We start from the raw sequence: 25,603 nt of genomic DNA on the forward strand, positions 1-25,603 counted from the left end.
TAGGTATTGGTTTATGTGCTTGCCTTGGGGTCTGTATAACTGTCTCAACTTGTGTGTTGTGGTGCAGGTTTGGGGCTTGAGTGTTTTAAGAGTTGAATATAATACTTTTTAAATGATTGAATAGTGAGGTTAGAGAAGAGGCTCTGCTCCATAAAGTTATTCAGGACCCCAAGCTGATGGGGGCTTTGCTGTCTTTAACTGGTGGTTTCCACACTTATAGTGTATGTTGATATCAGATAGCAGAAGGGAAACAGAAGTAGAGGATTGTGGAGAAAATTCTTATGGGCCAGGAGTAGTAGTGGTGTACACCACTTTTGCCCATGACCAGAACTTAAATCACATGTCCAAACCAACTCCAAGGGAGGCTAGGAAATGTAGTCTAGCTGTATGCCTAAGAGGAAAGGGAAATAGTTTGGTGAACAGCTAGACAGTTTCTCCTTTATCCTACCTGTCTTTATTAAAACACTCTGTCTTACCAAAAGAGAATATATATTTTTTCTAAGTCCATGATACATTTGCAAGTATAATTCATGTAGTAAGCCATAAAGAAAGATTGAGATTTGTCTAAGGAGAGATTCATAGTCACAGTCTCTAATAATTCATTGAGTTGGAAATCAACAACAACAAAAGATGTTTAACCTCCTTACCTTCTTGGAAATTAAACACTCTGGGTTTTAAAAAGAAAAAGAGAAAAAAAATGGAAAATGAAAATAAATTAGAAATTTCGTAGAAATTGATGAAAATGAAAAACAATGGTTTGTTTTACAGAAAATTTATATTTTGTGGGCTTTTATTATTTAAAAAACCTGAAAATATATAAACTGATATCCAACTTAAGATATCCAACTTAACAGAATAAATCTCCAGATTGCTTTCATATTTCTGTCTCTTTGAACTTCATTTACTATGATTACCTCAAGCCTTTTCTTTCCATCAGTTTTCTTAGCAGTGTCTATTCTGTTGCTTGCTGCTTCAAAACATATTTAAATTTTGTTATTGTTTATCACAGGCAAATTTTTCTTTGTAGTTTTAAGATCTTTGTTGAATTAAAGTAATATAAAGGAAAAGTACTGTAAAATGAATTGGTGAGATTAAAAGGGAGATATAAGTGGGTATTAACTGTTTATACTTGGGAATTGTTAAAATTTTGTTTTTCTTCTAGATTCTGATGGAAGAAGGAGGAACCTGTTCTTTAAAAGACAGACCAACATCTGCTAAGAAAATCTGTCAGTGTAACTATAATGAATTTTATTCTTTTAAAAAAAAAAAACAACCTAACATTTAAATGAAAATCAGTTAAATTTTGTGGAGTTTTTTTTTTTTTTTTTTTCAGATTTTTTGCCAGCAAATATTTCATAATTTTAGAATATATTAGCAGTGCAACTGACTCTTTAAAACTGCACTGTTATACATGAGTATATATAGTATACATATATAGTTTAGTGAATAATGAAACTGATATCCTGATACATTAAGAAATAATGTATACTCAGTACATTTGAAGGTCTTCTCAATTGCATTTCCTATCCTGCCCCCTAGAGGTAACTATTATCCTGAATTCATTTTTTGTGATATCCCACATAGTCTTTTCCATTGCTTGGTTTTGAACTTTCTGCAAATTGTGGCAAATTCTACATATTTTTCTGCAATTTTCTTTTTCTTTGTTGTTGTTCACCCAATAATATATTTTGGGGTTTGTTTACTTTGATAGTTGTGACTCTAGTACATTTCATTATTTGTTTACTACTATAAGCCTTCTATTTTGTGAATGTAGTATCGCATCTTATTTTTACATCCTCTGGCAGTGATTAGGTTGTATGGATATTTTGGTATGATAAACAGTGCTGCTTTGGCAATTCTTGATACTTCTCCTGGCACACATGTATAAAAATGTCCTCTATGATATAGTTCTAGGAGCAGAATTGACTAGTTCATATGATATGAGCATTTATACCTCTTCCAGGTAATGCAAAATTATTTTCCAAAGTAGTTGTGCCATTTTAAACTTTCACTAGCAAGAGGTAGGAGTCTTAGTTGTTACATAGTCTAACTCCAGGTCAGCTTTTTATCATTGTTGGCAATCTGAAATCTCACTGTAATTTTAATTTATATTTCCCTAATTATTAATTAGGTTGATTGAACATCCATGTTCATCTGTGAAATGCCTTTCATGTCTGTTGCCCATGTTTCTTTTAAAAAGTTTGGCTTTTCTTATGGGATGTGTCTTCTATATATCTGTATGTATATATTCTATATATCTTTTATAGATCCTAGATATTAATTGCTTTAGGCCCATGTGCAGCAAATACTTCATATTTGAGTGATCTTTTTAGTCTATGCTGCCTTTTTATGGACAAAAGTTTGACTGTTTTTACATAGTCTGTGATGGAATGATTCTTCAGGATATCTAGTCCAGTAGGATACCTAGAAATTTTTATGGATTTTTTTTTTCTTTTAGAATTAGTTTAATCTTTTGAATATATAACACATTGGTTTCTGTCCCTATCTTTGCTGCTCTCTTTCCTTCTGCATCATATAAGTAGCTGTTTTTTGTTGGTTTTTGGTTTATCATTCCAGTTTTTTTCCCCAAAATAAAGCCTAAAAATATATAAGTGCACATATACATATGAATCTTAGTCCTTGCCTTTCTCACTCCAAATGTAATAATACTGGATATTTTATTTAATATAGGGTATTTTATTAAATTAATTAAACAGATTAATTTAATAAAACATCGTATAGTGTTCGCTATGTTAGTGTTAGACATTCTGTCATCCTTTTTTTATGACATGTAGTAATCCATTATGTGGATGGATTATAGTTTATTCAGTCAATGCCCTGTTGATGGACATTTGGGTTGTTTCCAGTATTCTGTTCTTACAAGTAATGTTTCAGTGAACCACACTATGCATATGTTGCTTAATTGTGGAAGTAGGGTAATTTCTAGGAGTGGGATTGCTGAGTCAAAGGGGAGATACATTGGTTTTTTTAACTTCTCTTTTTAAGTAGGCTCTGTGCCCAGTGTAAAGCCTGACACGGCCCCTGAATGCACAATCCTGAAATCAGGACCTGAGCCGAAATTAAGAGGCAGATGCCCAACAGACTGAGCCACGCAGGCACCCAATACACTGCGGCTTTTTGTAGTTATTGCCAAATTCCCTGTCATTACCATTTGGCAATCCTACCAGAAATACTCCTTTGATGCCACAGACTCACCAACAGGAGTTGTGGCCTAGCTTAGAAATTTTTTTGTGAATCTCACAATGATAGATAGATAGACATTTGAGTTTTTACTTCTCTTTCTATGAGTGAAATTGAGAATCTTTTAAAAATGTTCAATGGCTGTATTTGCATTTCTTTTTCTGTGAGCTCTCCATTCATGTCTTTGAGGGTTTGTTTTTTTTAAAAGATTTATTTATTTATTTATTTGAGGCAGGGAAGGGCAGAGAAAGAGGGAGAGAGAAACCCAAGCAGACTCTGCGCAGAGCACAGAGCTCAATGTAGGTCTCAGTTCCCACGACCCTGAGATCACAACCCAAGCCAAAACCAAGAGTCAGACACCCAACCAACTGTGCCACCCAGGTGCCCCATGTCTTTGAGTTTGGGGCATTTTTTCTTATATAAGAAGAGCTCTATATATATTAAAGAGATTTAGGCCTTTGTGATATATCACAAATATTTTCGCCTAGTTTATTATTGGATTTTATGTTGTTTTTACTTTGCTTATGGTGTTTTCTGCTTTTGCAAAAGGCTTAACATTTTTTTATGTAGTTAATTTTATCAATTTCTTCCTTTAATACTTTTGGATTTAATTAGAAAGACTCTACACTCCCAGATTATAAATGAATTCACTTACATTTTCTTCTAATATTAGCATGATTTTATATTTTTTCATTTAGGTCTTTAATCCATTTGAAGTTTATCCTGAATTAAGGTGTGAGATATTTCTCTCTTCAGGTTTTTAAAATGCATCTTTTCCCTAAGTACTTGTGATACCACTTTTTTTATATAGTAATTTTCTATATGTACTGGGGTCTGTTTTGGGGCTTTCTATACTTTTCATTGCTCTTTCCTAATCTTCATGTTCCAATACCATACTATTTTTATTATGATGACTTTATAGTATGTTTAATTTCTAGAAGAGTTACACCTCCCTTTACGCTTTAAAAAAAAAAGGTTTTTTCTGGCTATTTCTTTTTTTTATTTTTTCATATAAACTTTAAAATCAACTTGTTTAACTCCAGAGAAATGTTTTAATTTTTATTAGGAAAATGTTAAATGTATGTATTAATGAAGTGTGAATTGTCAACCTAATGATGTTAGCCTATCTAAGAACAGGGGATGTTCTTTAGCTGATTCAGTCTAATTTTGTATTTTTAATATTTGTTTAAACTTTTAAAAAAAGTTTTTATTTATTTATTTTAATTTTTTTTTTTTTTAAGATTTTTATTTATTTATTTGATAGAGAGACAGCGAGAGAGGGAACACAGCAGGGGGAGTGGGAGAGGGAGAAGCAGGCTTCCTGTGGAGCAGGGAGCCCGATGCGGGACCCGATCCCAGGAGCCCGGGATCATGACCTGAGCTGAAGGCAGACGCTTAACAACTCAGCCACCCAGGCACCCCACTTTAAAGTTTTTAAGTAGATTACTGCATGTGTCTTGTTAGATTTATCTGTAGGTACTTTTGTTGTTTTGTTGCTGCTTTAGTGTGGATATGTATCTCATGTTTTTATATTAAGTAGGATTCTGGATTTTGAGCTTAGGCACATGTGTGTTGATTATTTTATTGAGAATTTTTTAAGGAAATGATTTTGGGGGAAATAAGTAATTTGGGGAAGAGTAATTCTTGGCATCTCTAAAAATGATTATTAATTTTTCTTCATAGATTTTTTATTGTGGCAAAAAACCACATAACATAAAATTCACCTTCCCGGCAATTTTCACACCTCTGCTCCCCTTCCCCCACAGCCCCTGCAACCACCATTTAACTTTCTGTTCCTATGAGTTTGAATATTTTAGATATGTAAGTGGAATTATGCAATATTTGTCTTTTTGTGACTGGCTTATTTCACTTAGCATAATATCCTCAAGGTTCATTCATGTAATAGTATATGGCAGGATTTCCTTCTCTTTTAGTGCTGAATAATATTCCATTGTTTGTATATACCACATTTTCTGTATCCATTTGTATGGAGACATCTAGGTTGCTTCCACCTTTTGGCTATTGTGAATAGTAACTGTAATGAACATGAGTGCACAAATATCTCTTCAGGGTCCTGTTTTCAATTCTTTTGGATATATACCCAGAAATGGGATTGCTGGATCATATGTTACCTCTGGTTTTAACTTTCTGAGGAATGTTTATACTGTTTTCCGTGGCAGCTACGTCATTTTACATTCCCATTTATAGTGCACAAGGGTTTCAGTTTCTCTACATCCTTGCCAACACTTAACTATTTTTTTTTTTTAATTTTTATAGGTTGGCCATTCTAATGCGTGTGAGGTGTGATACCTTATGGTGGTGTAGATCTTTTAAAATGGTGAATTTTACTAATGGATTTTGTGATAGGACCATCCTAGCATTTTTATAATACATCCTACCAATTTATGATGTATTATAATTTTGTTTGCTATTCTATTTTACTATATCCTGTTTTAATTTAAAATTTGAAATTTTAGTGTTTATATAAGATTTTTACATTGATAATGTGAGATTTGTCTTTAGAGTATGTGTGTAGGTATGCGTGTTTGCAGTCTTTCTGATGTTTTGGTATTAATGTTATATATCAGATTCACAAAGAATTTTGAAGCTGTATACTTGTCAAAATTGAGGCTATTTGAAAGATTTCTTGAAATTTGCGTCCCTTGCCTCTTCACCCCAATTTCACTGCTTTATTGCAGATCCTCATCACTTCATGACGAGTTTATTGAGTTAATTTTCTAACTGACCTGCTTTTATCCAGTCTCACCCTTCTTTAATCTATCCTCAGTTAGATGCCTTGGTAAATAATCTAAAATGCAAATTCCTTTAATATTAGAGTGTATCCTTATACTTTCTTTTTCTTCTTCTCCATATGCTATTTTTCATCTTGTCTCTCTGGACAATGTTTATTCATCTTTCAAAACCTATTCTTTATACTGTGCTTTTTCTTCTTTTTTTTTTTTTAAAGATTTTTTTTTCATTTATTTATGTATTAGAGCATGAGTGGAGGGAGGAGCAGAGGGAGAGGGACAAGCAGACTCCATGTTGAGCACAGAGCCCAATGTGGGGCTCGATCCCATGACCCTGAGATCAGGACCTGAGCTGAAATCAAGAGTTGGATGCCTAACCAACTGAGCCACCCAGACACCCCTATGCTGTGCTTTTTTTGTAGCTGTTCCCAACTCTCTCTTTGAGCTTACCACACTTAGTTCTCTATTACTTTTGTACCTTCTGTGACTTCTGTTGTTGCACCTAATTTTGTGACTTTTTCTTTTAAACAGTATTAATATGTCTTTCTCCATTAAAAGATTCTGAACACTTTGAGCACTGTAGGCATGTCATGTTTCCCTACTATTACAGTGCCTTACATAAAGTAATTAATAAGTGTTGAACTGAATTGACATTTCGATCTGCATGTCTTTTCTTACACTGCTATAGGTATGATATTCTTTCAACAGACATTTGTCTTCTATTCTAATGACTCTGGGTTTACTCTACCTATGAAGTGAATGAACCTTACTAGGGGGAATGCTCTTAGATTATGGTGTTAGTAAAATCCTACCATTTACTTTTCTGTACTCTGCTTTCTACTATCAGGGAGAACCTGATCTACAGGTATATAAATTTCCTTCTAGAATGATGAACTAAGGGTATCTGAGTTCAGCTAAGTTCTCCCTGTCTCTCAGCTGACTGATGGTTAGATTCTGTTTCAGAGAACATTAGTCCTGATCTGAGGCATGCATAGATAGTACTTAGAGTTTTTTGCATACAGGAGGGCATGTGATTTGATATGAGTTGCCGCTCCACATTCCATTACCTTGCGCTTTCCTTGATAGCAGACCCATTTTCACAAACAAGGAGAGGAGTCGTTGAAGCTACTGTCACTCTGTAGTATTTTTGCATTATAGGGAGTCATAACCTACTTCTCAGGTGCATATTTAAACTTTACTTGCAATCATAAGAGAACACATTAAGCAGATAATGGAAGAATATCATACTGGATGCTTCAAATTGATTTTTTTCATACAATTTTGATTGTACAATGAATCTTCATTTACTGGATTAGCAAATATCTGTTCCCTTGGGACTTAATAAACTTGGCTTATTCTTCCTTCTTGCAGTTGACACTTTAAATTATTTGTTCATGAAAAATAGTTCTTCTATTGGAAAAAAAATCAATCCAGTTTTCTTTATTCTTTCTTCCCTTATGTTATATACTCTTATTTTACTTATAGATACAAATGTTTTGAATGTAGAATAAACTCATAATACCTGTCAGAAGTGCAAGCTGCCAAGTATGCAAGATTTTAACTAGTTTTTGCACACTTTAAAATGCCCTATAGAGGGGCGCCTGGGTGGCTCAGTCGTTAAGCGTCTGCCTTCTCAGGTCATGATCCCAGGGTCCTGGGATCGAGCCCCGCATCGGGCTCCCTGCTCCGCGGAAGGCCTGCTTCTCCTTCTCCCACTCCCCGTGCTTGTGTTCCCTCTCTCGCTGTGTCTCTCTCTGTCAAATAAATAAAATCTTAAAAAAAAAAAAAAAAAAAGTGCTCTGTAGAATGTCAGCTAAATTTATTTTACCAGCAAATATCTTCTGCCTGTGTACATATTTTATAGAGCATTAACAAATACAGTTCTTCATCAATTAAACCTTTATTTTCAGATCTTGATTCTTCACAGAGTAGTCAGTCTACCAGTTACTCTCCAAGGCCAACAGATAGTTGCTTCAGTTCTAGTTCAGAGATGGTAAGTTACTTTTCTCTTTGCTTATTAATTTATGCTATGCTAATTTGGAATTACTTTATTTGTCATAGTTTTCCTTTACATCTGAAAAAAGTTTTCAATAAGTGGTGAAAATAAATGTAAAGAAAATATTTAAAAATATTTAAAATGTAAGAAACTTATAAACAGAAATGTAAAATTGAAATTAAATGAGTATCATTTACATTTATAAAAACGATGTGTTCATTGTTATTTACAAAAGCCAACCTTATCGAGATATGTATGTGTATATGATAAAGTTGTATTTTTTAAAAATGCTTTTTAAAAGTTCCTACTTACAATAATTGAAAACTAAAATAACTAAAAATATATAGAAAAAGTCTGAAGACTTATATGAAGAAAACTATAAAATGTTGAGTAATGTAATCTGAATAATTGGAATGACGTTTATGTCCTGAGTAGGAGGGCTGCATTTCTCATAAATCACATGTTTCTTTTTTCTTTCTTTTTTTAAAAATTTTATTTTATTATGTTATGTTAGTTACCATACAATACATCATTAGTTTTTGATGTAGTGTTTCATGATTCATTGTTTTCGTATAATACCCAGTGCTCTATGCAGCACATGCCCTCCTTAATACCCATCACCGGGCTAACCCATCCTCCCAACCCCCTCACCTCTAAAACTCTTAGTTTGCTCAGAGTCCACAGTCTCTCATGGTTCATCTCTCCCTCCTATTCCCCCCCTTCATTTTTCCCTTCCTTCTCCTAATGTCCTCCATGCTATTCTTTATTCACTTACTCACAAATAAGTGAAACCATATGATAATTGACTTTCTCTGCTTGACTTATTTCACTTAGCATAATCTCCTCCAGTCCCATCCATGTTGATGTGAAAGTTAGGTATTCATCCTTTCTGATGGCTGAGTAATATTCCATTGTATATATGGACCACATCTTCTTTATCCATTCATCTGTTGAAGGGCATCTCGGCTCTTTCCACAGTTTGGCTATTGTGGACATTGCTGCTATGAACATTGGGGTGCATATGGCCCTTCTTTTCACTACATCTGTGTCTTTGGGGTAAATACCCAGGAGTGCAATTGCTGGGTCATAGGGGAGCTCTATTTTTAATTTTTTGAGGCACCTCCACACTGTTTTCCAAAGTGACTGTACCAACTTGCATTCCCACCAACAGTGTAAGAGGGTTCCCCTTTCTTCACAACCTCTGCAACATTTGTTGTTTCTTGCCTTGTCAATTTTTGCCATTTTAACTGGTGTAAGGTGGTATCTCATTGTGGTTTTGGTTTAAATTTCCGTGATGGCTAATAATGATGAACATTTTTTCATGTGTCTGTTAGCCATTTGTATGTCTTCTTTGGAGAAGTGTCTGTTCATGTCTTTTGCCCATTTTTTGACTTATTTGTTTTTTGGGTGTTGAGTTTGAGAAGTTCTTTATAGATCTTGGATACCAGCCCTTTATCTGTAGTGTCATTTGCAAATATCTTCTCCCATTCTGTGGGTTGCCTCTTTGTTTTGTTGACTGTTTCCTTTGCTGTGCAGAATCTTTTTATCTTGATGAAGTCCCAGAAGTTCATTTTTGCCTTTTTTTCACTAGCTTTTGGAGATGTATCTTGAAAGAAGTTGCTGTGGCTGACGTCAAAGAGGTTATTGCCTATGTTCTCCTCTAGGATTTTGATGGATTCCTGTCTCACACTGAGGTCTTTCATCCATTTTGAGTTTATCTTTGTGTATGGTGTTAGAGAATGGTCGAGTTTCATTCTTCTGTATATGGCTGTCTTATTTTCCCAGCACTATTGGAGAGACTTTTTTCCATTGCATATTTTTTCCTGCTTTGTTGAAGATTATTTGACCATAGAGTTGAGGGTCCATATCTGGGCTCTCTATTCTGTTCCATTGGTCTGTATGTCTGTTTTTGTGCCAGTACCATGCTGTCTTGGTGATCACCGCTTGAAGGGTGATCAAGCTTGAAATCGGGCAACGTGATGTCCCCAGCTTTGTTTTTCTTTTTCAACATTTCCTTGGCAATTTGGGGTCTTTTCTGATGCCATACAAATTTTAGGATTGTTTGTTCCAGCACTTTGAAAAATGTCATTGGAATTTTGATCGGGATGGCATTAAAGGTGTATAGATTGCTCTGGGTAGCATAGACATTTTAACAATATTTATTCTTCCGATCATGAGCATGGAATGTTTTTCCATCTTTTTGTGTCTTCTTCAGTTTCTTTCATGAGTGTTCTGTAGTTCCTATAGATCCTTTACCTCTTTGGTTAGGTTTATTCCGAGGTATCTTAAGGTTTTTGGTGCTATTGTAAATGGAATCGTTTCTCTAATTTCTCTTTCTACAGTTGCGTTGTTAGTGTATAAGAAAGCAGATTTCTGTGCATTGATTTTGTATCCTGCCACATTACTGAATTGCTGTATGAGTTCTAGTAATTTGGTGGTGGAGTTTTTTGGATTTTCCACATAAAGTATCATGTCATCTGTGGAGAGAGTTTGACTTCTTCTTTGCCAATTTGAATACCTTTTTGAATTTGTTGTCTGATTGCTGTTGCTACGACTTCTAGTACTATGTTGAACAATAGTGGTGAGAGTGGGCATCCTTGTCGTGTTCCTGATCTTAAGGGAAAGGCTCTCAGCTTTTCCCCATTGGGGGTGACATTTGCTGTGGGTTTTTCATAGATGGATTTTATGAACGTGAGGAATGTTCCCTCTATCCCTATACTCTGAAGAGTTTTAATCAGGAAAAGATGCTGTATTTTGTCAAGTGCTTTTTTCTGCATCAGTTGAGAGGACCATATGGTTGTTCTCTCTCCTCCTATTAATGTGTTCTGTCACACTGTTTGGTTTGCGAATGTTGAACCACCCTTGCATCCCAGGGATAAATCCCACTTGGTCGTGGTGGATGATCCTTTTAATGTATTGTTGGATCCTATTAGCTAGGATTTTGTTGAGAATTTTGGAATCCATATTCATTAGGGATATTGGTCTGAAATTCTCCTTTTTGATGGGGTCTTTGCCTGGTTTGGGGATTAAGGTAATGCTGGCCTCATAGAATGAGTCTGGAAGCTTTCCTTCCGTTTCTATTTTTTGAAATAGCTTCAGGAGAATAGGTATTATTTTTTCTTTGAATGTTTGGTAGAATTCCCCAGGAACCCCTCAGGCCCTGGAGTCTTGTTTATTGGGAGGTTTTTGATCACTGCTTCAATCTCGTTACTGGTTATTGGCCTATTCAGGTTGTCAATTTCTTCCTGTTTCAGTCTTGGGAGTTTATACGTTTCCAGGAAGGCATTCATTCCTTCCAGGTTGCTCAATTTACTGGCATATAGTTGTTGATAATAATTTCTAATAATTGTTTCTATTTCCTTGGTGTTAGTCGTGGTCTCTCCCCTTTCATTCATAATTTTATTAATTTGGGTCCTTTCTCTTTTCTTTTGGATGAGTCTGGCCAGTTTATTGATCTTATTAATTCTTTCAAAGAACCAGCTTCTAGTTTCATTGATCTGATCTACTTTGTTTCTGGTTTCTAATTCATTGATCTCTGCTCTAAATTATTTCTCTCCTAATGCGTGGCTTAGGCATTGTTTGTTGCTTTTTCTCTAGTTCTCCATGGTGTAAAGTTAGTTGTTGAATTCAGGATTTTTCTTTTTTTTTGAGTGAGGCTTGGATGGCTATGTATTTCCCCCTTTAGGACCACCTTTGCAGTATCCCATAGGTTTTGGACCGATGCGTTTTCATTGTCATTGGTTTCCATGACTTGTTTAAGTTCTTTTATTTTCTGGTTGACCCAAACATTCTTGAGCAGAGTAGTCTTTAGCTTCCAAGTGTTTGAATTTCTTCCAAGTTTTTTCTTGTGATTGAGTTCCAGTTTTAAAGCATTATGGTCTGAGAATATGCAGGGAATAATCTCAGTCTTTTGGTATCAGTTGAGACCTGATTTATGACCCAGTATGTGGTCTGTTCTGGAGAAAGTTCCATGTGTGCTCGAGAAGAATGAGTGTTCTGTTGTTTTAGGGTGGAATGTTCTGTATATACCTATGACGTCCATCTGGTCTAGTGTGTCATTCAGAGCTCTTGTTTCTTTGTTGATTTTCTGCTTAGGTGATCTGTCTATTGCTGAGAGTGGAGTATTGAGGTCTCCTACAATTAACATATTATTATCATTATGACTTTTTATTTTGGTTAACAGTTGGCTTATGTAGTTGGCTGTTCCCATGTTGGGGGAGTAGATATTTAGAACTGTTAGAATTTCTTGTTGGATAGACCCTTTAAGAATGATATAGTGTCCTTCTGTGTCTCTAAGTACAGTCTTTAGCTTAAAATCTAATTTGTCTGATACAAGAATTGCTACCGCAGCTTTCTTTTGAGGTCCGTTGGCATGGAAGATGGATCTCCATCCCTTCACTTTCAGTCTGGATGTATCTTTAGGTTCAGAATGAGTCTCTTGTAGACAGCATATGGATGGGTCCTGTCTTTTTATCCAGTCTGCAACCCTGTGCTGTTTTATGGAAACTTTTAGGCCGTTCACGTCGGGAGTGATTATTGAAAGATAGGAATTTATTGTCATCATGTTGCCTGTGAGGACCTTGTTTTTATAGGTTGTCCCTGTAAATTTCTGTTCTAGATCACTCTTGGGGTCTTTCTCCTTTTATAGAACCCCCCTTAATATTTCTTGCATGGCAGGCTTAGTGGTCACATATTCTTTCAGGTTCTGCCAGTCTTGGAAGCTCTGCATCTCTCCATCTATTCTAAAGGACAGCCTTGCCGGATAAAGTATTCTTGGCTGCATGTTCTTGTCGTTTAGAACCCTGAATATGTTTTGCCGGCCCTTTCTGGCTTGCCAGGTCTCTGTGGATAGGTCTGACGTTATTCTGATGTTCCTCCCTCTGTACGTAAGGAATCTCTTCCCCCTAACTGCCCTTAAGATGGTTTCCTTGGTTCTAAGATTTGCAAGGTTTACTATTACATGCCGGGGTGTTGGCCTGTTTTCCTTGATCTTGGGAGGGGTCCGCTCTGCCTCTAGGACACGAATATTTGTTTCATTCCCCATATTAGGGAAGTTCTCAGCTACGATTTGCTCAAATATATCTTCTAGTCCTCTCTGTCTCTCCACCCCCTCAGGGATTCCAATAATTCTGACATTGGAACATTTCATGGTGTCACTTATTTCTCTGATTCTGTTTTCATGGATTTTGAGTTGTTTTTCCTTGGCCTCCTGATTTTCCTTCTTTTCTATTAATTGGTCTCTTAGATCACTAATTCATTCTCTGCCTCGCTTACCCTAGCTGTTAGATTATCTAGATTAGATTGGATCTCATTGATCGCATTTTTAAGTTCTTCCAATTCAGCTTTCATTTCTGCCCTTAGAGACTCTATGTTGCCATTAATCAATTTCTCCATTCTAGCTATTGTCTTCACAATTGCTACCCTGAATTTCATCTCTGACATCTTGGTTTTATCTGTATCCATTTGTAAATCTGTGGCATAAGTCATAGTCTCTGAGTCTTTCGTATTTTGGAGGTTCCTCCTCCTAGTCATTCTTTTGAGGGGTGGTTGAGGGAATGTACAGAGTCCAAATTATTGACCACAACCCAAGCAAGATGCACCTGTTTTTAGGGACCTTAAGGTTGCTGGCCTCTTGTTTTCCCAGCCTGTCTTCTGGGGGAAGGGCCTGCCGCACTGTTAGGGAACCCTGTTTGGGCAGAGTTGCCCTGCCCCCTGTGGCGGGGGCTGGGCTCAGTGAAAACCAGTGTTTGGGGCTTTTCTCTGGTGGCTTTCCCTGGTGGCTTTCCATGTCTCTTCTGAGAGTCAGAGCAGAAGAGATCGTTTCCAGCCCTCTGCCTCAGAGCAGAGAAATTGCAGTCTGTTCTTCAGTGAGCTCTCCAGGCCACACTATCTCCATTTCTGTCTGTGCTGCTATAAACTGCAGTGTCCTGGGTTGTGTGCCCCTCAGCTGTGCTTCCAGTTCTCGCCTCCAGGTCAGGGCATGTCTCTGCCCTTTGTGCTTCTAAAACCACCAGCCGCCCCCAGTTCGCACGCGTGGCCCCCCCACTCCAGGTTTCAGTCTGGGGGGCTGCCCTAAAGTCCTTTCCCTGTCGCTACCAGCCTGTGAGTCTGTGCCCAGTCGCCAGTGCTGGAGGCTGTCACTCACCAGTGGTGTAGGATCCTGACGACTCGGCTCCCTACCCCTTCCGTTTATCCTCCGATATCTGGCTGCAGAATCACAGCTCTCCGCTTCGTACCTCGAAACCAACTGCCTGCAATATTCTGTTTGTAGAGATCCAGATCTATCTTCTTACATCTCAGGCTGATGGTGTTCTGGGTGTTCAGAGTGGTCTGGTAGATATCCAGCTCAATTCCAGGGACTGGTTGGAATAGGGTTCCCTACTCCTCCACCATCTTTTCCAGGTTCTAAATCACATGTTTCAATGGAATTCTCCTTTATTGAATTCTCCTTCATTAAATCTTCCATTTTTTTTTTGGTGGTTGTTGTTGTTTTGGCTCACCATCCAAACTGCTCTTGCTAAGGAAGAAAACCAGTGACCTCTATGTTGCCAAATTCATTGGTCACTTTTCAGTTTTTATTTTATGAGAACTAATAATACTGGTAGAAGTGATTTATTTTCTTTTTTTGAAACATTTTCTTCTTTTTGCTTTTGTGATAGCACAGTATCTTGGTTTCCTTCATACCTCTTTGAATTCTACTTTATGCCTTTGCTGACTCTCTTCCATCCGTCTATATAAATGTTGTAATGTTTAGGGTTTGCTACAGGACTCTTTTATTCTCTTAACTTACACTCTAAACTCTACGTGATGTTCTGTATCCCATTGACATATGCTATCTGACTCATGACAGTTTTCAACATTATCACTTTAGCCCAGATCCTTATTTAGATATCCAATTTCCTGCTTGATATATCTTCTTGGATATTTCACAAAAATCTCCTTTTCTTCACACATTGAACTGAACACTCCTGGTCTTTGCCCCAAATCAGTTTTTCTGATAATTCCTATATTAGTAGATACCTTTTTTATCCACTCAATTGCTCATGCCAAAAATTTAGTTAACTTTGCCATTTCTTTCTGCCTTATCAGTTTTCTTAACCACATTCATTCCATCACTTCATCCAATCAGTTCTACATCCAAAATAAATTGCATATTCATCTACTTTTCTCAACTTCTGCTGTTAGCACACTAGTCTAAAGTATCAATATATTGTTCTTGCACTATTGTGGTTGTCTCCTGGGAGATCTCTCTACTTCCACTCTTGCCCCATGTTTTTTGTTAGCAGTCAACATGATCTTTTGAAAACCTAAATTGAATCATGTTATTTCTGTGTTCATCTATTCAGTGGATTTATAGAATTTAAATGACTTAGTGGTTACAGGCCATGTATAATCCGGTCTCTGGCTACATCTTGAACTTCTAGTATTCTCCCTTTTACACCACATTCCATATGTATTAACTTTTCACTTTCCTTAGCTTGTCAGTCTCTTTTCTGTTTCAGGGCCTTTATAGATCCTGTTTCCTTTACCTTACTCTTATTCATCCTTTAAGTCTCAGTTCAAATATGTGACTTCTTCTAAAAGCCCCTCCTTGGCTCCTCAATCTAAATTAGGTCCCTTAGGGGGTGCCTGGTGGCTCAGTTGGTTAAGTGTCTCCCTCTTCTCCCTCTACCCCTCCCCCTGCTGCTCTCTCTCAAATAAAATAAAAATTAAAAAATAATAAATTAGGTCCCTTAGTTATACTTTCAAAGTGCTTCATACTTGTTCTTTATAATGCTTTTCTCAACTTGTAATTATATCTACATGTATATGGTTATTCAGTTAATATCCTTTCCATCCATGAGAATGTGTGCTTTATTTTTTTTTTTAAAGATTTTATTTATTTATTTGACACACAGAGAGAGAGAGAGCCAGAGAGACAAGTGGGGGAAACAGCAGAGGGAGAGGGGGAAGCAGACTCCCCACTGAGCAAGGAGCCTGATGCGGGGCTCCATCCCAGGACCCTGAGATCATGACCTGAGCTGAAGGCAGCTGCTTAACCGACTGAGCCACCCAGGTGCCCCGAGAATGTGTGCTTTAATAGGTCAACATCCATGTCTGCTTCACTCACACTGCAGATGCTAAAGGAATATTTTTTTGAATAAATGTATCGAGCTTGTTCTCTTTAATGTGTGCCCAGCCAGTCTCAATGCTATTTCTTGGGCTTACTTTTTCTATTTTAGTGCCAATCCACTGAGGGCTACACCTCATTTTAGGGTTTTTATGTTAACTCTGCATTTTTTTTTTTTTAAAGCTGGAATAATCAGTACTTTAAATAGAATTTTTGTTAAAATATTTTGGTTAGTTCAGTAATTAAAAGATAAATTTTTCATGAAGTTGAAACATTCAAGCTAGCAAACTGAAATCTACACCTATTAAAAGTTTTTAAATTTGTCTTTTTAGATAACAGCTGAGATATTTATTCTTTTTTTAAAATCTTTTTCTTTTTCTTTTTTTAAAGTAGATCCAACACGGGGGCTTGAACTCACAACCCTGAGATCAAGACCTGAGCTGAGATCAAGAGCTAGATGCTTAACAGACTAGGCCACTGCTCTGAGATATTTATTCTTATTTAACTTTTCTTTTGTCTATTTGATTTCCTTTTAGCTGATACTCTCCTTAAATTATACCTTTCATGAGACTCGGTCCATAAAAGATACAATATAGATATTTTTTTACTTAATAAGTCAATGAGTGAATAATTTATTAATACCTTTGTGAAAGGGTAGGGGGATGATGTAGCCTTTTATTAAGGGGATTGATAAGAAACAAAATTCCTCTTATCTTTTTTAGCTCTTTTGCATTTTTAAGATTTTTTTTTATTTGACAGCACACACAGTGTGCGAGAGCGCACAAGCTGGGGGAGCTGCTGAAGGAGAGGGAAAAGCAGGCTCCCCACTGAGCAGGGAGCCCTACATGGGGCTCCATCCCAGGACCCTGGGATCATGACCTGAGCCGAAGGCAGACACTTAACAGACTGTGCCCTCCAGGGGTCCCTCTTTAGCATTTTTAATACAAGAATTATTATTATTGTTCTTGCTATTCTAAAAGTCCACAAACCTCCTGGAAGTGGTAGATTATTACTGTTTTTTAAAATTTTAATTCCAGTGTCATTAACATAGTGTTATATTATTTTCAGGTGTACAGTATAGTGATTCATCATGATAATTGTACTCTTAATCCCCTTCACGTATTTCACCCATTCCCCCAAACCACCACCCCTATAATTAAGAGTCTGTTTTTTGGTTTGTCTCTTCTTTTTCTTTGTTCATTTGTTTTGTTTCTTAAATTCTACATATGAGTGAAATCATATGGTATTTGTCTTTCTCTGATTTATTTATTTATTTCACTTAGCATTATAGTCATTATAGGTCCATCCATGTTGTTGTAAATGGCAAGGTTTAATTCTTTTATACGGCTAATATTCCATTTTATATATATATATATATATATATATATATGTATGTGTATATATCCTATCATCTTTATCCATTCATCTGTCCATGGACACTTGGACTGCTTCCATAATTTGGCTATTGTAAATAATGCTGCAATAAACATAGGGGTGCACATAACTTTTTGAATTAGTGTTTTTGTATTCTTTGGTTAAATGCCCAGTAGTTGAACTACTGAATCATATGGTAGTTCTATTTTTAATTTTTTTGAGGAATCTCCAGAGGCAGTAGATTACTGTTTGAAGACTGTTTGCTGGTATACCAGTTTTGAATTGCAACCTGCCAAGTATCTTCTGTATTTTGAAATTTTCTGTAGTATGAATTTTGAGAATGCTATGAAGTAATTGAATGATTTTTGTAAATTTAAGCCAAAATTTACAGCAAAAGTACTAAATTTCTTTTAGCCATCTGAAGATGAAGATCAAATATTGCAGCAAATTGAAGAATCAAATAGGAGGTCCATGAGAATCAAAGAAACAACTAATAATTTTTATCTAGAAATGATGCCAAAATTTCCATGTGGTAGGATTATTAAGAGCAATGCCAAAATTCATAAACAAAATGAGAATCGTCACCAGTTCTCAATGAAAAATAAGACAGATCAGATTCCACAGTCTCAGTGTAATTCAGCACACATATTACAAAACAAAACCAGTAATAACTGCATTCTGCAAGTTGCAAGATGTGATGCATGGGTACAAACAGGCTGTGAACCTGCAATGGAAGAAAAATTAGATGCTGCTGTACAGTGTGATATAATTTCAAAATGTAAATGTAGAAGTAATGTGTCTTCTCTTTGTAATGTTGAAAGGTGCAGTGAAGATATTAAGGCAGATACCACTGGAGGGCAGGAAATCCTTAAGAACAACTAATATTCTAAAATCTCAGCCTAAGATTTAGCATTTCATTTAATGTTCAGAATTTCATTAACATAATAAGGAAAGAGAATATATAGCTAAGCACAAGGTGAAAGTATTTACAGGATATATTTATGGCTTGTTTTAAAACATTTAAATATTAATGTATACAGTTCATTTTACATAGTTTTTTAACATATACATAGATATATGTTCAAGATACACATAGTATGTCTTCAAGTTTTTAGAAAATAATATATATGTAAATTTACTGTTTATAATTCTCATGGTGATTATTATATTATGATATGCTGCTATTTATGGATAAAAGTATGCTTAATTGCTTCCTTCCGTGTTTTCTTTATTTTAAAATTTAGTGCAGCTGCGTCTGTTACCAAAAATGTTCTCTTCCAAGATTTTAAAACAGAAAATAATGCTAAATAATATTAAATATGTTTTATAATCTTATTACAAGAATTTTGTTAGTTACTTATATTATGAATTTGCATGTCATCTTGGTGCATGGGCCATGCTAATCTGTATTGTTCCAATTTTAATATGCTGCCAAAGTGAGCATTATTAGCCACTTATATTAAATATTATACCCTCATTAAAAAATTCTGGCATTAATTTTTAGATAAAATATATTTTCTATTTTGTTTGGATAATATTTTTGTTGGAGCTTATATTAATTCAAAGGAAAATGTTTTTCTCTTCACGAGATAAAAAATATTTCAATGCCTTTATAAAAGAAATGTCCAACATTGGAAAAAATGATTTATATTCACTAATTTTAATCTTGCTAAGATTCTTTTAAAAAATATTAGAGTTTCTCATTTATAAAATATAGGTTTTGTTTCCAACATTTTATTTTTTGTTTCAAGATTTTAAAATGTTCATACTCTGGAATTGACCATTTGTATGGATATATTACAAATTGCACAGGAGAGGGCATTCTGAATGATACATAATTGAACCAAAAATATAGTTGGTAGGAGTTTCTATGCCTTTAAAGAAAAGGGTGATGAGATATTGAATTGTTACATGCACACATATCATTCAAAAGTTTGTGCTGCAGGGGTGATCTAAAGCATAATGATTTAGAAACACCAACAGCTGATGTTTAAACAGTAGCAATCTTAAGTTTTTAGCTAGTTTTAGGAAGTTATTTTTGCAGACTCAGAAAGCTCAAGGAGCTCGTAAGTAATTTTCTTAAAGTATAGTAATCATCTCATGAAAGGGGAATATAATTATCTGATATACATTGATAGTTTTTCAAAGGCTCGATTTTCATTGTGATATTAAACAAAAAGTATTCCATCATGGATTGATTATCCTGAGCATTATTTTGCAAAATATGACATAGCAATGAAGATCAATATATAGAAAAAAAAGACCCTTTACTGGTGATACTAGAATAAGATCGAGCTGTGATTCTTAGGTTGGTTTCAAATATCAAATAAATGGATTTTTTTCCAAATACTAATCAAAGTCTACCAGTACTGAAAGCACATTCATTACAAAAATCTACATGTAGTTATATTTTTATCAATATCATAATGTGGCAGTTAAGCTCAGTAAGGTAAAAGAAATGTCAGAGCTTTTTAGTGCAGTGACCACACAGAATAAAGTACAGTGTAGTAAAGAATATAAACTTGCCCAAAAAGAGATCTGCCCTTTGCCCTTGGCTTTTGGGATATAATCTCTAAACCCTTGGAGTGTCATTCATGCATGATACAAATGTATTTGTTAGCCTCGGGATTTGGGGCCAAGCTAGATAGTAACAGTGTGATTTAGAATGAGACTTGGGGTCAAGGTGTATCAGCTCAACGTCGTCTTTTTTTTTTTTTTTTTTTTAAGATTTCATTTATTTATTTGACAGAGAGAGAGCGAGAAAGGGAACACAAGCAGGGGGTGTGGGAGAGCGAGAAGCAGGCTCCCTGCTGAGCAGGGAGCGGATGTGGGACTCGATCCCAGGACCCTTAGATCATGACCTGAGCCGAAGGCAGACGCTTAACAACTGAGCCACCCAGGAGCCTTCAGCTCAACTTCTTAAGGCTTTTAGAAACTGAGGTCAGCATATGGGCAGTCAGCCATGCCACTGTGATGGAGGCCCAGTAAAGACTCCGGACACTAAGGTTTGGGTGAGCTTCCCTGGTTGGCAGTATTCTGTGTGTTGTCACATAGTAATACCAGGAAAGTCCTTGATTCTATAGGAGTGGACTACTGGAAGCTCTGTATTTATTACTTCCCTAGAGTGTGTCTTGTATGTTTCTTCCCTAGGCTGATTTTAATCTGTATTCTTTTCCTTTAATAAAGTGTAACTGTGAATATAACAGCTTTCAATCAGTTCTGAGTCCTTATAAGGCAAATTATTAAATTTGAGGGTGCTCTTGAAACCCCTGAAGTAAGGGTAATTTTGTGGACTCTTCCTAACTTTGCAATTGCTAACTCTTTAGGTGCTTTAAGAGGATAAAAATATTGGAAAGGAAAGTGAGTATAGATTTACAAAATCAAAAAGACATCTCTTATCTCTAGTTGAATAGATTGTAGCATACTTCTCAAAACACAATATGGTTTAGGTTTTTCTTTGGTGAAACCATTTAATGAAAAAAAAAACTGAAGTTAAACAGCTTTCTTTCCATATTCACAACTTAAGATGTATAAAACAAAGTGAATTCTAGCTGAGGTTTATCCAAACGAAACAAAATGGAAAGCTTAATGATTATGCACACATTTGTAATGTAAACTACCAATCACAGTGACTGCAATGGCTGATGTATATGATAACTGATCTGGAGTTGATATTTAATGGATTTGTGAAACAGTGCTTTATTTTGGTCAGAATTAATTACTCTAGTAAGTTGCCATCTGTAATAGTAGGAAGCTATCTTTAGGGATAGTCCTCATGTAATTTTCTTTTATAGCATTTAACCATAATTGTAATTTATTTGTGTAATTTCTTGGTTAATGTTTATTTTCCCCATGATAGCATATATAGCAGTGTAGCAAATGCTGTCCTTACTCTGCTCACATTTCCTTGGCACTTTCCATTTCAATACATGCCAACCTGATTTCCAGCTGACAGCACCTGTGACTTACTTCCTGAGAGGTTTCTCTTGGCCGCAGACACTTGCTCTGCCTGTGTGCAGGCAGGCAGGAAGTACCAGAGAATTAATGCTGTTTGAGAGAAGTCTTTTAAAACAATGACTGATGGGAGTTGGTGGGTAAATACTCCAGTTTCCTTGCCTCTTGTGCACGATAACTTCCTCGAAGCATTTTCTGCACCACTGGGTACTCAAGGTGTGATCCACAGACCTGTAACATTAATGTTACAATTGCACAGGAGTGAGTTAGAGGTGCAGATTCTTAGAACCCACCCCAAAACTACTGAATCAGAATCTCTGCAAATGGGGACCAAGAATATATGGGTGATATTTATACACTCTAAAGTTGGAGAGACACTATTCTTCTGGAGTTCCTCAAAAGGGTGAAGTTGCCTACAATAGTAACTTGCTTGATAATAAACCCTTTATCAGCTTCCTTCCTTTCCTTTCTCACTTCCCTACTTCCCTACCAGTCTTTATTGAAATCACACCCCCAAAAAACTACATGCACTTAAATGTTGCATTCAGTTTTGCCTTATAGTTTGCTTCTGGGAGAATCCATATTGACAGGGACCATGACAAATAGATGCATGAATTCTCTTTGTAGGTGTGACTCACCTACTTGGTACTTTTTCTAGTTTTATGGTTCTCTAGTTCCAGTTTTCCATCCATTTCTGCCACCTGCTGAAAACTCAGTCTATCTAGCAGCATATTAGACACAAGTGAAGAGAGAATTTTTGAAATGAAATATATATCAGAATAAATTGTCCAGAATGCATAAGAGAAGGAAATAGAAAATATGAGTGAAACAATAAGGAGGATAGAATAAGAAGCTCCAACATCTACTAATTGAAGTATCCACCGCAGAGGAGAGAATGGAATAGAGGCATAATTTAAAATGATAATGCCTGATAATTTTTCAAAATTGATCAGTCATACTAGTTCACAAATTCAAGAAGTCTAACAGTTTCCAAGTAGGAAAAATAATATGAAATCCATGTATAGACCCAGTATAATAAAAAGGCAGAGCCTCAAAGAATATCTTGAAAGCAGCTGGAGAGGAAAAAGACTACCTTCCTACTAGGAGAGCTACACTGTTAGATGACTTTTTAATAGCATTAATAGAAGACAAAATACAGTGTATTTATACTTTCCAAATCCTGACAGAAAAAAGCTGTCATTTTAGAATGACTTCTGTTTCCTTCCCTATAGCTCCAGCATTGTTTGAAACCACCAAACATTTAGGTCTATGATTTATTTCTAGCTTTTATTTATTTTGTACCACCTAAGGTCAAAAGTTGTTTTTTTTTTTATTTTTTTTATTTTTTTAATTTTTTTTAAAGATTTTTATTTATTTATTCATTAGAGACAGAGAGAGAGGAGCAGAGGGAGAAGCAGGCTCCCAAGGAGCAGGGAGCCCGATGCGGGACTCGATCCCAGGACCCTGAGATCATGACCTGAGCCGAAGGCAGACGCTTAACCATCTGAGCCACCCAGGCGCCCAAAAGTTGTTTTTTTTTTTTTTTAAATATAGGTATCTAATTGCTCCAGCAGCATTTGTTGAAAGACAATTCTTGCACCCAATGAATTAACTTTATGCCTTTGTCAAAAATCACTTGACTATGATGTGTAGGTTTGAACTCTTTATTATATTCTGTTTTTATTATTTTACCTATTTATTATGATCTGTGTTCTAATATATATTATAGATATATCTCTATATTTCTTATGTGAAGAACACATTGTCTTGATTAATGTAGCTTTATAGTAGGTTTTGAAATCAGTGTTGCTACCTTTTTTTTTAAATAATTATTTTGGCTTTATATGCATTTCCATATAACATTTGGTCTCAGTTTGTCAATTCTACAAAAAAAATCTAGTTATATTTTGATAGGGATTGTGTTGAATCTGTTACTAATTTGGGAAAAATTGACATCTTAATAATCTTGAGTTTTGCAATTAATGAATATGTTATATCCACTTATTTAGGTTTTAATTTTTTCTACCAATCTTTTGTCTAGACTGCAGCTTCATGAGCAAAATAAATGTTGTTTTAAGCCACTGAGTTTTGGGGTTTGTTGCCCAATAGTAGATAATCAGAGCACATTTTAGTACCTGGAAGTGAGGTGCTGCCACAACAAAAACCTAAAACATAGCTCTGGGATGGAGTGGCAGGCTGAAGCTGGGAGGATCTTGAGAAAATGGTTAAAGTGTAGTAGCCTTTGAAGAGACTGTTAGTGGTAACCTTATGTTAGTGGTTCATCAGTGAGGACTGAAAGGAAATTGAGGATAATGTTATTGAAAGTTGGAAGAATGGGACGTTTATTATGTAATGAAGCAACACTGTCACCTGTAGGAATGCAGAAAATAGAACTAATGAGAAAACAGAGCTACAAAATTAAGGAGATTTCAAAGTGTTATAGTGACTTCTAGCTGCCTGTAGTAAAATGCAAGATGAGAGTGTTAAGCGAAAGAAATACTTTTGTATATAATGAAGTTAGGACTTGCTGGAATCAAAAATAAGACTTTTATTCCAGTTTCTTCAGATGGCATACAATGCTAAAATTATGAAAAGGCTTTTGAACAAAGGTCAGTTGCAGGACAATATCAGGCATATAGGGAATAAAGATGATGACAAAGGTGTTATTGTACAACTCTTTCAAGGACTTCAGAAAGATTTGCGGTAGTATCTCAAACAGATAAACATCTTTAAGGATCTTAAAGGACATGAACTGCACATTGTTTCTATTCAACAACTTGGCTTTTAAGAACATCAAGGACAGGAAGCCAAAGATAATGACTTACCTTTTTTTAAGATTATTTGAGAGAGAGAAAGCATTCAGTGGAGAGGGGCACAGGGAGAGGGAGAGCAAGAATCTTAAGCAGGCTCCACGCCCAGCCCAGAGCCTGATGTGGGGCTTGATCTCATGACCCTGAGATGTGACCTGAGCCAAAATCAAGAGTTGGATGCTCAACTGACTGTGCCACCCCAGTGCCCTGAGAATGACTTATCTTGATGAATTTTGTGGATGTAGCTTTTTTCTAATAGGGTCAACCCCAGTACTATTCATAAGAGACCTACAAAGTTTTATTTTTTTGTTTTTTTAAAAGATTTATTTATTTTAGAGAGAAGCAGACTCCCCTCTGAGCACTGAGCCTGATGCAGGGCTTGATCTCAGGATCCTGAGATCATGACCTGAGCTGAAACCAAGAGTTGGATGCTTAACTGACTGTGTCACCCAGACACCCCTAAGAGACCTACAAAGTTTTAAGAGAAGTGTACTTGCAGAAACAGTGCCTGCTTGGACTAAAAGGGACAGAGACAGTACAACGTAAAAGAGGCATTTGGACTTCCAAAGTACTACTTGCAGGAAGTAGGCTGATGAAACTACTTAGCTGCAAACATAAGCAGTTTTTTTATGGAAAATGATGATGAAGGGGGTTGAACCATGAGCTCAGAGGGTAGAGTTAAGATATATAGACATGCTGTGCTACATCAAGGGACCATCAGTATATGCCTGACTGGATTTCAGAATTGTTACTGACTGGTAACTCTTGTTACCTCTATTTCACCCCTTTTCAATAGAAAAGTCTATAAAAATTACCTTATGCCTCTTATAACATTGTATTTTGATGTGCAGAGGATATATAACTTATCTCTGTAGTTTCCCAGGTCTTCAGATTGAGAATAGTTATACTTGGGGAGCTGTGCTTGATAAATAGTATCTGGAGAGTGTCATACACACTTGGATGAGATTCTGGACTTTGAACTTAAGTCTGGTGCCATAACAGGTGAGACTTTTGCCTGCGGGGAGGGTTGTCTTGGGATGTGGAGTCTATAATTTGCATGCAGAAGGAATATAAGTAATTCAAGGCCAGAGGATATGTTTGTACTTTGACTCCCCTTCCACAAACAGTGGGGTCTAATTACTCTCCTCTTAATATGAGTGAGCCTTGATGACTTATTTCTAACAAACAATGAGATAGAAGTGATGCTGCATGACTTCCAAGATTATATCACAAAAAGTAATATAGTTTCCAGCTGGTGCTCTCTTTTTTCCCTCTTTCAGGACACATACCTCTACTGCCCTGAACTGCTATTTAAGAAGTCTGGCTGCTACTAAACCTCCATGCTGGAGAGACCATGTGGAAAGACCATATAGAGTAAGCTGCCTGAGGAGCCCCAGTCTTTTGGGTC

At 36.1% G+C, this 25,603-nt stretch overlaps 1 protein-coding gene and 1 non-coding gene across 2 annotated transcripts in view; one reads left to right on the forward strand and one right to left on the reverse strand.

Annotated features, from left to right (window-relative positions):
• Positions 1 to 18,456, forward strand: part of REDIC1 (regulator of DNA class I crossover intermediates 1) — a 115,431-nt gene extending 96,975 nt beyond the window's left edge. Inside the window, 3 exon segments of the mRNA XM_078075884.1 lie at positions 1,163 to 1,226; positions 7,862 to 7,944; positions 17,846 to 18,456. Of these exon segments, the coding sequence (XP_077932010.1) occupies positions 1,163 to 1,226; positions 7,862 to 7,944; positions 17,846 to 18,313 (615 nt within the window). The 3' untranslated portion in view covers positions 18,314 to 18,456.
• Positions 18,457 to 18,770: 314 nt separating this feature from the next.
• LOC118544396 (U6 spliceosomal RNA) lies at positions 18,771 to 18,875 on the reverse strand. The gene has a single exon (XR_004921560.1). It is a non-coding gene; the product is annotated as a U6 spliceosomal RNA (small nuclear RNA).
• Between the last annotated feature and the right edge of the window lie 6,728 nt (positions 18,876 to 25,603).

Source organism: Halichoerus grypus, chromosome 6 (genome assembly GCF_964656455.1).
Source record: "Halichoerus grypus chromosome 6, mHalGry1.hap1.1, whole genome shotgun sequence".
Lineage (NCBI taxonomy): Eukaryota > Metazoa > Chordata > Mammalia > Carnivora > Phocidae > Halichoerus > Halichoerus grypus.